Source organism: Grus americana, chromosome 7 (genome assembly GCF_028858705.1).
Source record: "Grus americana isolate bGruAme1 chromosome 7, bGruAme1.mat, whole genome shotgun sequence".
Taxonomy (NCBI): Eukaryota; Metazoa; Chordata; class Aves; order Gruiformes; family Gruidae; genus Grus; species Grus americana.
Window position 1 is genome coordinate 28,290,627 of NC_072858.1, and position 14,020 is coordinate 28,304,646.

General features: G+C 41.5%; 1 protein-coding gene and 1 long non-coding RNA gene across 8 annotated transcripts in view; one reads left to right on the forward strand and one right to left on the reverse strand.

Moving 5' to 3' along the window:
- LOC129209059 (putative threonine dehydratase) overlaps positions 1 to 14,020 on the forward strand; it is a 58,091-nt gene that overhangs the window by 27,319 nt on the left and 16,752 nt on the right. For 4 of the 7 annotated variants that reach the window (XM_054832842.1, XM_054832843.1, XM_054832840.1 and 1 more), the window contains 3 exons: positions 4,985 to 5,327; positions 9,892 to 10,008; positions 10,896 to 11,137. In XM_054832842.1, the coding sequence (XP_054688817.1) occupies positions 5,160 to 5,327; positions 9,892 to 10,008; positions 10,896 to 11,137 (527 nt within the window). In that variant the 5' untranslated portion in view covers positions 4,985 to 5,159. Of the gene's footprint in view, positions 1 to 518; positions 546 to 4,498; positions 4,845 to 4,984; positions 5,328 to 9,891; positions 10,009 to 10,895; positions 11,138 to 14,020 lie in introns of those variants that run through there. The other 3 variants (XM_054832838.1, XM_054832837.1, XM_054832841.1) reach the window with 2 other exon arrangements.
- LOC129209062 (uncharacterized) lies at positions 6,227 to 13,107 on the reverse strand. Its single transcript, XR_008577967.1, has 3 exons — positions 11,856 to 13,107; positions 10,959 to 11,129; positions 6,227 to 6,876 (listed from the first exon to the last, which is right to left on the reverse strand). It is a non-coding gene; the product is annotated as an uncharacterized LOC129209062 (long non-coding RNA).

Genomic DNA, 14,020 nt, shown 5'->3' on the forward strand with positions numbered 1-14,020 from the left:
AGAAGCTGAAGAGATCCCGTATATCAGTTTAATCTGTTTAGTCTGTTTCATGGCTCATGAGGAAGGCAATCTGCATGTGCTTCACCTGACAGGGATACGCAATGGTCCCGTCATTGCAGGATAACGGCGTGGGCAATTCTTTCTCCTTGTAACAAAGGCAACAGTTGTGGTCTCTAGGTATAGTATGCGCTACTACTGCATTTTATCTTCCTCAAGTTATTTTTGTTGCTTTTTATCAATTTCTTAGTTTATTAATATTACTATTTTTCCAAAGTTGTTTTCCCCAGTGCTATTTAACTTGACGAAAATCATCAGTGTATTCAAAAAAACAAATTGGAAACAGAAAAATTACTCATTCAGAGTTGTTGTTTTTTATCAGTTTAAGAGTACATTTCATTGCATGGGCTTTGAGACTTTAAACTATGTAAAGCTATCTGCTTAAACAAATGATATTTTTTCCAGTTCCTTAATTATTCATGGAATGTCTGCATATGGATCTTCTCTTTTATTTTTTGCAGTTATGCTGAGCAGCTGTTCTTGAAAAAGTAGGTTTATAAACTGTTTTTTCATGTTTGCTTTTACTAATCACTTTAAAGGTAAAATGTCGTAATTTATAACCATGTAACAAAGCTTGCCAGCTGGATGTTTGTTTTATGACTAGAAATAAACAGACTTTTTTATGAAAACTTTCCTAACAAACTCCAAAAAAGGAAAAACAATCCATTTGAAAGGAGCAATGTTTTCTAATGCTGGGGTTTGTATTTATATTGGCCCAGCTTTTCATCTGGTGGGCATAATTGCTAGAACAGGGGCCATACTTTGTTACTGTGCACGAGATGTCACGTGCTGTCTTTTTGTGAGCACTTGCATGCTTTGCTGCCTGCTTTGACTGTTCCTGCAAAAGAAATTCACGCTGAGGTGATCCACTCCAAGCACACGAACTGTGTTTGAGGAGAGAAATGCATCTGACCCAACAGGGTTGTTGGTTGCCTCTCTGTGATGGATTGTCAAACCTAAACCCACAGTTTACCTTGGGAGTTTGAGAGCTCTTGGTGGGTCTGTGGCACACCCAGATGGGTTCAATAGGGAAAAGTGTCGTTCACTAATGTAAACTAAAAATAGGTACATAGAAGGAGAATAAAAATTAATCTGAAATAAATATACATGATACATGCATATACAACAGCATGATGATATTCCTTTGGCTATGAGGTTTCTGACCTTTCAGATGCAAATGGATGATAGTTTTCATATTAAATGTTGAGATGGTAATGTTTTAGATGTGCTTTAAACCTATCTCAAGGTTGAAAAACCCACACATATTTTACATCTGTTTTGACTTTTGTTCTTTTTTTCCAATGGTCAGAAGGTGTCTCCATCAGGGTCCTGAGCAGATACTCACTGTTCGTGAGAGCACTGCTGCAGATCAAGGATTGAGAATATGATTTACTTCCCTCCTTTGTTCTGGGTGGGGAGGGGGAGAAAAGAAAGGAATCCCAAGAGTGGGGCCAAAAATCAGTATCCCATTTTGTTTTTTCTGTTTGCAGATAAGAAAATATTTAATGGCACTAGTGTGGTGGGGTGTTCCCCTGTAGTTTGTACTTTTCAGCAGAATCCTGGTTCATCAGTGGACTTGTGGTCATCTTTAGCTGGGATTTTTATGGCTTTTTGTAGTTGATTGCAATAGATGTAAGGAAAAAGTGTGAGTTTATCTCCTGTCTCAAATGCCAGTCGGTAAAAAAATGTTTTGACCTAGAAAAATCACAAGTTTTTGATCTACCTGTATATTTTACCATACACATGCCCTTTTTAACCCATTGCCAATGTAAGAAATATCATTCATTCCCAATGCTTGCTAAACAATTTAAATAATATATTTAGAAATAAGATGTATATGTTCCTCTCTTTTTGAGGTGATTATGGGCAGCTGTGATATGGAAAATGTGTTCGGTTGTGGTGAGGGTTGTTTTTTGGGAGGGAGCAGAGTAGGGAATGAACTTGTAACAGAGATGTGGCCTCTTGGATGATGATAGCTGTTTATGCAACAGTCCTGTTAGGTTCCCAGAGCCATGGTGTGTTGGGTTTGTGTGGTAAGGTTTTGGTAGTGGGGCGGGCCACAGGGGTGGCTTCTGTGAGAAGCTGCTAGAAGCTCCCCCTGTGTCTGACAGAGCCAATGCCAGCCGGCTCCAAGACAGGCCCGCCGCTGGCCAAGGCCAAGCCAATCAGCGCCTCTGTGATAACATATTTAAGAAGGAAAAAAAAACAAGCTAGAGAGAGCTTTTGCAGCCGGAGAGAGGAGTGAGAAGATGTAAGAAACTCTGCAGACACCAAGGTCAGTGCAGATGGAGGGGGAGGAGGTGCTCCAGGCGCCGGAGCAGAGATCCCCCTGCAGCCCCTGGTGAAGGCCATGGTGAGGCAGGCTGTCCCCCTGCAGCCCATGGAGGAAGGATGAGGGGGTGTAGAGATTCCACCTGCAGCCCATGGAGGACCCCACGCCGGAGCAGGTGGAGGCACCTGAAGGAGGCTGTGGCCCGTGGGAAGCCCGCGCTGGAGCAAACTCCTGGCCGGACCTGTGGACCCGTGGAGAGAGGAGCCCATGCCAGGGCAGGTTTGCTGGCAGGACTTGTGACCCCGTGGGGGACCCACGCTGGAGCAGTTTGCTCCTGAAGGTCTGCACCCCATGGAAGAGACCACATTGGAGCAGTTCATGAAGGACTGTAGCCCGTGGGAGAGACTCACGTTGGAGCAGTTCGTGAAGGACTGTCTCCTGTGAGAGGGACTCCATGCTGGAGCAGGGGAACGATGAGAGGAGTCCTCCCCCTGAGGATGAAGAAGCGGCAGAAACACCGTGAGATGAACTGACCATAACCCCCATTCCACGTCCCCCTGTGCTGCTGAGGGGGGAGGAGGTTGAAGCTGGGAGTGAAGTTGAGCCCGGGAAGATGGGAGAGGTGGGGGGAGGTGTTTTAAGATTTGGTTTTATTTCTCATTCCTCTACTCTGTTTTGCTTGGGAATAAATGAGATGAATTCCCTCTCTAAGTTCGGTCTGTTTTGCTCGTGACGATAATTAGTGAGTGATCTCTCCCTGTCCTTATTTCGACCCACAAGCATTTCGTTATACTTTTTCTCCCCTGTCTAGTGAAGGAGGGGAGTGAGAGAGCGGCTCTGGTGGGCACCTGGCCTCCAGCCAGGGTCAACCCACCACACACGGGCTGTGCCGTGACAAGTTCACAGGGAGGCAGTCTGATCTGATTCTCATCTTTGCATTAAGCTAACTAAAATGCATGAGAACTAACACTGGAATCCTAGCATCTTCATGAAGTGTTTCAACTCTCTAACCTCAAAAGAGCAGAAATGCAGAAAAGTATGGAGAATAGAGCTACTTGATAAGCTGTTTAATTTGAAAACAGAATGCCTGCTGTTCGGTGTATCAACTTTAAGGTATGATATTGGGAAAATATTTAAAGTCATAAGTGTCAACATAAACAAGTTACAAACGTGTAAATTATTTATCTTAGAAAATTAGTGTTGAACTCATTAATTTTGGAGAGAGAAGACCTTGCTACAAAAGCTGTCCTTTTTTCATCTCCTGTGAGAAGAGCCAGAATGACTGATGCTACTGGTGTATCACTTGATTCACATAACAAAACCTCTTGTGCTGCCCACATTGTTATGTGAAGTCTTCAGTGGAACAACTGGATATGTAATGGGAAGCAGAGCTACTGGCACAGATTATGGGACCACAAAGAAAAATGGATAACACTGCCAAAACCAGCTGTTTCTAAATATTTCTAAATTCTTTTTTTGAAATTGTTACAATGCTTATTACAGTGGTGATCACTGCTGTAAAACTAGAGTGACATTTGCTTTAGCCAACCCTGCTGATGAATAACTGCATAACTTAAATCCAAATAATTTTATGAAAATGGTAAATATTTTTGTTGGAGATGATACTGAAATCTCTGACGTAATTTAACATGTATATCTTTTAGAAAACTCTTTCTTCCAAATAGATTAATATTGAGTCCTTCATGTAGAGGGGCTTATACCATCTGTGTAATCATAGCCACAGACTGGGGTGGTATCAGCTCTTTTGCAAATTACTTGTCTTCTGCTTACTGTTTTTTTCCCTCCACATTACTCTCCAACTTCCACAAATTCCTAGATGTTTTGCATTTATCTGTAGTAGGACTGCAAAATCCTCCACTGTAGTTATATTACCCCTTCTGAGCTCCTGAACAGCGTGGACCACAGAGTAAAAGAGTCTAAGGTAGGAATACCAGTAAATCTTTGTAGCAAAGTGTTGTCTCCCCAAAGTTCCTTGGGGGAAGGGGGTTTGTGTGGCATCACACTGTCATCTTATCTACAGGTGTTTTTATCTGTGAAGTGTTAACTTGCAGATCAAGAGACCTAGTTCTTTACCTCTGTAGTAGGATGTAATTGTTATCCCTTATCAAAGTAATTTCCTTCCAGTCACAAGGCAGTTGATGACTGTCAAGAGTATCCTCTGCAAGTATGCAAGAGCAGAGAAGCAGACTTCTTGCGTACAACGTAATGACATTTGTTACTGCTATTAATAGTAAAAGGGAATGCTCTGCAGCAGCTATTTGCCTTTTATGAAAAACATGGAGTTGCATACAGCAAATACGATTCCAGTAAGCCCTGAACTGGGATCATTGCCGAATGAGTACTGAGGAAGGTCTGACTGCCCAGGCAGCATGGATTTTTATCTTTCTTATTTTCTTGGGTATGACTGTTGCCCGGTTTGTCCCCATGTCAGGTTCTTTGTGGCTTTTCTAAAAGCTGGCTGGTTACAGTAGTTTTCAGTCCAGCTACAAGACAGGTAATAGGACAGTTAATAATTCAGTCTGTCTATTCGAGGCTTGCAAAGAGCAACTGAGATGTGCATCCTTCTTAAATTCTTAAATGTCAAGCTTTTAATCATCCAAGCTTTCCTAACAAGTTTCTTTTATTTGTTTTTAGGGATGACAATAAAATCAAGAAACAAGATGCACCAGCTCTTTGTGATCTTCACTGTTGTAAGGATGGGCCAATAAGAAATGGCCTTATTGGGCAGAAGCCGCCCTCTATCAACCCTGAGAGACTGAAAGATTTTGGTGAGGAGGATTACCTGAACGGGGATGTGAAGACCTGGGAAATGAAGATAGTGAGCCGTAATGAGGAGTTACTCAGGGATGCCCTTTCCCGCATCCCTCAGTCAAGCAGTAGGACCAGCCTGTCAAGCAGTAACAAGCTGATTCGATTTGAAGATATTAGTGCAGCAGCTTTCAAAATCCAGTGCGGTGTTCAGAAAACCCCCTGCATGGTAGGGAGTCTTTATGGCTTTGCATTCTCTCAATGTTTCATTTCTTTTCTTTTGTTTTCTTTATGAAAGCTGATCAGAAATGAAGGAAGAGTATGTGTGAGTTGCAGCAGATAGATCTGTGTAAGATGACTCATGTTCATATTAGTTGTTGTTAACTGTCAATAATAATTTTCTTCTTACCTGTTTACACTAACCTAAATCCTCAAAGATTGCAGTGACCTGTAAGCAAAGGATAAACCACATTAGGCATAGACTTAATGCACTGTGGTATTATGCTTCCGGTGAAAAACTCTTGCTACAAGGAACCTGAGTTGGAGACGGCAGACTATCGGTGTTTGGGTAAGCAGTCTTGTGGGAGGGTCTGGTGTTGAAGGTACAGATTTTCCTTCCTAGCCTGGCCAACCTGGTTCTGCAACCAGGTGGTTCTGCCACGTGTGTCCCCAACCAAACGAGGACATTAAGATATATACACACACATATACGCACCTATTGATCAGTCTAGGTGTTAGAATGACTGAGACACTCCCATAAACATATAAGCATTTCCTGAAGCATGAGAGAAGTACAGCTATTTAATTCGTAGTGTATTTCCACTGTTGGGAGCTCTTCATGAAGGCTACTGTAGGCACTCTGTGGCTCATCTCCTCTTTTTCCTTCAGTGGGTGACAGGACTGTCTTTGCCAAATGGCGATTCACAGCAGCAGCCCCAAGTCGTGCTCTCTGTTGCTGACCTGGGGCACGCCACAAGCCTCGCCGGCTGTGGATTGTCCTTCTGGCCTGCACAGGGAAAGGACCTCGGCGTCTGAGCCACTGAGTTAACAGTCCCTGGAGCAAAGTGGATGGGTCTGCAAGGTGCAGCAGTTCTCCTGGTTCCCAGATGGTGCCTGCTGATCCAGAGACATCATAATTACTTTCAGTGGTTTTTTGTGGGGGTTTTTTGTTTGGTTGGTTTGGTTTTGGTTTTGGTTTTTTTCACTTAGACTTCCCAAAATAAGGACAGCTGTGGTTTTTGTAGCACACTACTGAAGAAGCGTGTGTTGTGACAAAGGGCATGATACAAGACTGTTTGGGGCTGCATGGTGGCACAAAAAAATTGCAGGGTAGCGTTGGCTGGAGTGCAGGGAGTAAAGCTGGATGCATTTTGCATTCATACTCTGCCTGGTCAGAGTGACTGGGGAGTAAACCATCCTGCCAGCTGTACCTGGATTTCCGCTCAGAGTGGAAAAGTTGGCTTGCTTGGGAAGGCAGCGGGGGGAGTGAGCAAACACATGTGCAGTATGGGTGGTCGAGGGGGCCAGGGCCTGGGCGAACAGAGGGAGCGTACCAGACTCTGCACATTGCATCGTTTGTCACCAAAACTCTTAGACTGTCACGCTTGAGAGCACAGACGGTGCTCTGGACGTGTCGATTTTTTGCTTTTGTGGAGAGACTGTCCCAGGAAGAGAAGACTTGGATTTGTATTGCAGGTAGCGAGCACTGCACTTCTCTGTATTTGACATCTCTGGTCATATTCGTTAGATGAGTTTAGCCTTGCTGTACAAAGGTAGGTCTGTGGGCAGGGAGAGTGACAGTGTCACAACTTAATTCGGAAAGCAGAACTAGCTAGCTCTGTACCCTTTTGTAGCCTGGATCATCCCTTCCCTGCAGCTCAGGGTGTCGGGCGCTTCTGCCAAACAGTTACAGAATATTGCCTCGCTACGTCTGCCAGCGTGAGACTGCAGTAGCCCTAGACACGTGGGTCATTGAAGGACCTCGTTCACACCTTCAGCTCAGATGGATCGGACCGACAGCTCAAAACTAGTAAAGTCCACTTTAGCCCCATCCTCTGAGCCATTTACTTGCTCCCAAGGTATGGCTCCCACTCTGAAAATCAACCGGCCAACACATCCTAATGCAGGAAGAGGGGAGACTGTGGCAGAGTCCATCTTTTGCTCCTGCAGGCATCTGTGTAACTCAAAACTGTTCGTAAACTGATCCTGCTCCTGCTCGCAAGTAGTTAAGGTCTCTGTGGCCAATTCACACCATTTGTTCTCAGGCAGCTTTGCCCCTCAACTTAAATACTTCTTTTCTCTTGGGCGTCCCAGGCGCATTTATGCAACATGATTGTATCCCCTTTCTGCGTTTACTGCGCCAAGCTAAACAGGCTAACTTTCTTTAGTCTCTTTTTATGAGCTATGCTTTTGGGATGCTCAGAATAGCGGAAAACCTTAAATCCCTACTTGTTTTAGTGTGAAAATAGCCCATGACTGTTGCTATTCAAAGTAATGTTCCCACCGAAGTCATTAGTGTGTGTTTCATGCACTGATTCAAAAGGAAAGTATTGAAAGCACAGAGTGGTGTCAAGAAAAACACAGATAACCTTTATTTTAACTCATCACTGAACGGTAACAGCCCCTTTCAGGGACATTTTTTTTGATTAAAAAAGCGACTGTGACTATAACCCATTCACTTAATTGAATGGAGGAACACTTTGCAGGGTGATTCCTAATCTGCAGGTAGAACCATGGATGGAGCATCCTGAATCCTTATGCAAGACTTTGCCTGGAGCTGAGATACGGCATCGTGAATGATTGTAGCAGATGGAATAGAGGTAGTGAGTATAGGAAAACAAAGAATTAGCATTAAATTGGACATTTGGTGTGGTTACTGATGTAGGACTTTTAAGGGTTGTGTTACGTTAGCTTTGTGGATGCCAAATGGAGGCTGTGCTGCGTGTTGTACGTTAGACACAGTATCTGCAGTCCTTAGATCACGGTGACAAAAGGAAAAAGTTACAGGCTGATTCAATGACTCTTACAAGGTCAGGCATCAGGTCAGTACAGCTGAAAATAGCACTGACACCTCCTTTGTTAGAAGTAGTTGCTATATTTAGGCTACATGAAAAAAAGCCTCAGTTAAAGGAAGAAGAAAAGGGTAGCCTAAAGAGTTAAAATACAGAGTATCAAAATTAAAGAAAAATAATAATAATCTGAAGTATGCCACCTCTGTGGTAGAGAGTGACTTAATTACACGTATTTTTAAATGTAGGAGACTTAGCAACTTTATTAAGTCACAGGATTCCTTTTTCTCATTGTTCACTCTAGAATCCAAGATTCTCTACAAAACCAAAAATGATAAAACTAGTACGGTATGTGAAGAACTGGTATTTCTTGTCTAGTGTTCTTGTTCTGTTTTGCATAGACATTCTCCATAGATCAGGCTGTTTAGGATAGAAACTATTATCCTATTAGTGTACTAAGGACTTTTCTTTTTTTTTTTTAAAATTCTGTGGCCAGATTTGCAAAGGAGCAGCAAGTGGTAGCTCCTATTGCAGGATTTTCAGAAGCAATATAGAGAATCTGGCCCCACCTATGGGTGAGGAACTTGCTTGTAAATGCACTAAAAGCCTTGAAACATTCCTCTGAAATATTTAGTTGAATTGTATACCTTAAAGCAAGTATCTGTTTCAGATATATTTAGTTTATATAAATTCACTTTGAAAAGTCCCACAGTCTGAAAAATGTCAGCACGTATTACTATGCACAGTATACACAATATGCATGACACTGCCAGATACTTTTTGAGGTAAATATTTAAAATATATTGTCATACTGTCTTTTAATCTATCTCTCTTTGTTACTTGTAAACGAGGGCTTGATCCCCTAGATCCCCAGGTCCTCATTTGCTTTGGCAGCCAAGGGAAGAAATAGAGCCAATTACGAAATAGAGCCCCAGCAAGCCTAGGGAGGGAACTGGAACCCACAGGCTTACTGCAGCTCTGTTTCGTATGTTCTCTTGTTTAAAACTCACGTTTTAGGAAATTAATACGGCAATGCATGCTGTGTCTTACTATAAAAAATGATAAAGGTTTGCCATTTAAAAAACAAAAGGTAAAAAAAAATCATGCACTTGGACACTGCATCACCTATACTATGCTTGCTAATTCCTCTCAGCTCAGGGATCCTTTCTGTTCCAAACACTGAGCGTTTTCAAACAGCTGCTGCTTACACTTGCCATCCTGGGAAATATTTTTTATTATTTCCATCATTCTTCAAGTAAGAAATGTCTTTACTAATGTTGTACTGGCCTTAGGAGGCAAAGTGGACAATATTCAGTAGTGAATCAGTGGCAGAAACCATACCAAAGTCAGAATGGGACTCAAGGAGGAATTTTCTAACTGCTTTTGTATCTATTAGGAGATGACCTTATTTTTTTTGATATTTGATATCCAGTTTTGGCAAGTGCTAAAATATCAAACCATAGGGTGTCTTTTTAAATAATCAAAAAGACTTATTTGAATATCTGTATTTGAACAGTAAGACCAAAACAAGTGCTATTTTCAGAATTCATAATGGCATGGGGTACACATTTCGCTGCTGCGAGTTTGAAAATGACTTCCATAAACCAGAAGAATCTGGTAGGTAACAACAGACTGTCATGTATTTCTAAAGAAATAGATTATGAAATTTACTTTTTGGAGCTCATACATAACAGTTGAATGCATGCTTCACCAGGGAGCTGATGGGATGTGGAAGATTTTTCTTAATTTTAGGTACGTCCTCATGATACTATTTCTGTACTCCAGTATTCTAGGCTATCCAAGCAGTATGGAATGGACATCTACCTAAAGAAAGAGTTCCTCCAGTACACAGGATCTGTGAAGGAACGAGGTGTACTTTATCTTCTGACATCGTTGCCTCAGGTATAACAAAATGTCAACATTCAAAAAGAAATAGATTAGTTCTTCACAAAAATGGAGCAGAATTAAAGATAATTTTACCTGTAATGTCCGTGGAATCGCAGTGTTTCTTGCATTTGAACCACTGTGCTGAACAACAGAGATAAGTCTGCAAGTATCTGAATGTAAAATACTTTATCTCTTTATGCTGGTGAAGTGCTTAAAAATATTTGAAAGAAAAGCTTGCAAAATGTGAACATCAGGACTTTTCTGTGGCATTTAGATGAAAGTGTTGGTATGCATATTACAATTCTGACGTGTTGAAACCATCAAACTTGGAGCGATGATGAAATTGAGTTACAACGGGTGATGAAAAGGATCTAGATCACCAATTGATTTTGAAATTAATTTCAGTATCATTACATGAATAGCTTGTTTATCATTTGTCATAGGAGGTTAATGAGTCTCTGCAGCAATAATAATTGTAATTAGCATGATACAGCAGCCCCGAAACAGTGGTTATTCCTGCACTTTTGTAATAATATGAATAAATCCTTCTACTAAAGGAAAACCCGAAATGAAATGAAATAATTTTATGCAGACAGGGAAGAGGGACCAGATATTGGCTCTGAGGGGCCAGATAGCAGCTTTTCTGGGATCAGCTGGAGTTTTGCAACTAATTCCAGTGGAACAAGAGCGGAACCCAGACAAGTGCAGGAACAGAGATTGATCTTGCGCTGTCTTAGCTCTGTGTATACGTCCTGAGATCACACCAGGCATGCATATGCTGTATCATAATATGATCAGCTAGTAGAGGAAAAGAAGGAAGTCAGACCATTAGAATGATCTAGGATCATATGAGACAACTTTGTGATGCTATATAATGTGCAATAAACAACCCTGGTTTTTAGGATCAGCAAAGAAAGGGGGTGATCGTGGCTTCGGACAGTAACTTTTCCATGGCTGTTGCTTACCACGCCTCAGAGCTCCGTATTCCAGTGTTTGTCATCATGTCAACCAGCACATCCCCGGCCAGAGTGAAAACGTGCCGTGAGTACGGTGCCATGGTTATATCCTATGGCACTACAGCTAAGGATTCCCAGACGCACGCAAGAAGGTTGGCACAGGAGAATGGTTACCTCTACCTTGAAGAGTAAGTGGAAAGTCAGGCTGATTAGAAAGATTAGATTAAATACTTGCACAGCTCTGCAAAAACAATTAGCTTCATTAAAAACGGATCACAGGTCATCAAAATGTTCCCATTACCTGGGGTATGGACACTTACATATTCCCAGGCACAAAACACAAATCTTTCTGTAACAGTTGGGGATTGAAACCAAAATGAAGCACACCTCTTTTCCCCCAAATTAGGCAAACTTCCTATATGAATATATATATATATATATATGTATATTAGGAATTATATGGGCTAGTATGAAAACTTTATGAACCCTGTCAGTAAGCATTAAGGCTAACGTTCATTTTTGGTCTCTCTGGAGTAAGGTGGGTAAAAGCTGATCTTTAATGCAAAGGCTTCAGTGGCATAGTGTAGAGCAAGAGAAGGCTAATGCTGTAAAATTTTCGCGTATCTGGTGTGACTGACAAAACTGTGATTCTGCCTTGAAAAAAGATGATTAAGAGGCTACTGCACGCATATATTTGAAGTAGCTAAAGATGAGCATACATTTAATTTTGAACTATTTGATATCATTGAACAAACCTGATTTAGTAAAAACATGATTAGAATAAGATCAGACAGGCAAAAATATTCAGAACTGATCTATTTTCCCTTTTTCCCCCCCTTTTTCTCTGCAGTCTCTTCCACCGTTCCCTTCCCTTTTCTGTTTTTGTTTTGTTTTGTTTTTCCTTACCTTTTTGCAAGTAAGATTTCCAAAAGCACGGAGGGGTGAATCATTAGCATGTGTTGGCTGGCGGTCCACCTGATGCGCTGACCTGGAGTGTTATTCTCCCTCCTCATGCCTGCCTCTGCGCAGGCTTTATCCAGCGGTTCCTGTTTGTTTGGCAAGTACTGCAGTGAGTGCCCGTTCCCCTTTGGGTCCTAGGCTCCGCTGCATTAAACATAGGAATAACGAGTAATGTTGCTTGGAAAGAGGGTCCCAGAATGAGCAGAATGGAGAAAGTCCTCGCTTCTTTCCCAGTTGCTTTATTGGGAAGGTAATATTAAAACCTGTACTCTTCAACTGCAGGGTTAGCTCTGCCGACAGCAAGTGACCCACAGGGCTGGTCGGTGTGCACACACAACCTTGCGTCAAAGAAACGCAAAGGAACGAGATGTCCTAGATCCCACTGAATTTCAAACTCATTTAGACTCTCTTTGAAAACCACAGCTTTCCATAACCTTGTGGTTTCTGAATTTCCGTCAGCCATTTTTTGATAGAAGTGTTAACTCCCAGCTGGCTTGCATCAGCTATCACGTTTGCATGTAAGAACTAAATAATTTTATTGTAATTTCATGTTTAATCTTCCCCTCCTCCCCAAATAATTATTTATGTTACATAAGGTAGGTGTTCTCCAGGTTCATGAAGCTCCAGGGACAATGCACATGAACGACTTTGGCATCTCGCATTGAGGAACTCTAAATATCCGCGTTACCATTAATAATACCAAAGCACTCTGATTTATTCTATTTCAGGTTACAAGAAACAAAGTTATTCAGTCTGTTACTGTGTTTAAAAACCTCATGGATGCAATTCTTCACACTTTAGAGAAGAAAAAAACAAATAGAAAAAAAATCCCACTACACTTGTGAGCCTTTTCATAATGGGATGCCCAAAACGTATTTTTGTTGGGTGTAGGCTTGGAGAGCTTTCCCAGAAAGATGTATGCATATGTGGATAGCCAGTCTTCCTCGATGTGTGCCTGACACACATTCATCATGGCTCACCAAAGCTGTCTGTAAAACATCAGCTGATCTCCTGTGCTTTAGAATGGAACTTGTGAAATGGCGTTTTATTTCAGTTTAATTCTAGCTTGCATAAAATCCCTAGCAATTTGGTGTCTGGATCTCCTTAACCAACAGTTCATTCTTTCCTTCCTGGAGTAGGTATTACCTGACTGTCTTGGGTTTTACCTGCACAGCTAACGTCCTGTAGCTGGGTATGTCAGTGTCAGCTCTTCCATTTCTTAAGTGCAATTAAAATACCGTGTTATGAAAATGATCATGCAAGAGTTCAATTAGAGGAAGGAAACTTTTTATCCAAATGCAACTTCCTGTGAAATTCCAGGAAGGAAATGTGATTTTTCATGTTGGAATTCAGTCACGAAGTCTGTGTAATTGCTGCTTAGGTAACACGGGATTTTTAACTATAGATGTTCAGGACCTCATTATAAACGCAATGCAAAGATTGCCAAATAGTAACACAGTACCTCTGGGATGATGTGACAAAGATTGATTTGTGAATCAGAGAGGTGAGAATGCTACGGACTGAATTACACACCTTCCTTCCTTGAGAGTCCAGTTTTTTCTTGTGTAACTCCATACCCAGTTATCAGACCTGATCCTCATTCATTTGTGATTTGGTTAGTCTGTTACTCTAGGAAGGACAGCTGAGACCTCTCAAGCCCTTCATTTGGAGAACAGGGGAACAGAGCCTGCCAGCTGCCATGTCAAAATTTCACTGGGAAACCAAAGCCTGACATGATCTTTGATTGCTGATGTATCGCATATTTCAGAAGGCAAATGGCCAGATTTCTAGCTATGACTCAAAACTGCTTATTTAAATCTACAGTCTTTAGATTTATCTGCCCTTTTCTTTGTTTTTCCTTCTATGGTATATGATACTGAGATATGTTTGCTTTCACAAAGCAAAAGTAATCAGTCACACTGCAAATAAAATAACCCATTTTATTATAAAAAGCTGAAGGCTGATCAATGAACTGATATTCTAACTGGATGTTAGCAAGGAAAACATAATTATCTGAAACATTCGTTCAAACTGCTAATAAATCTTCATGCTCGGAGCAGTCTCCTTTGGACAGAAATTTCAGTTGTTAGAGAAGTTTTACTTGTAAATCA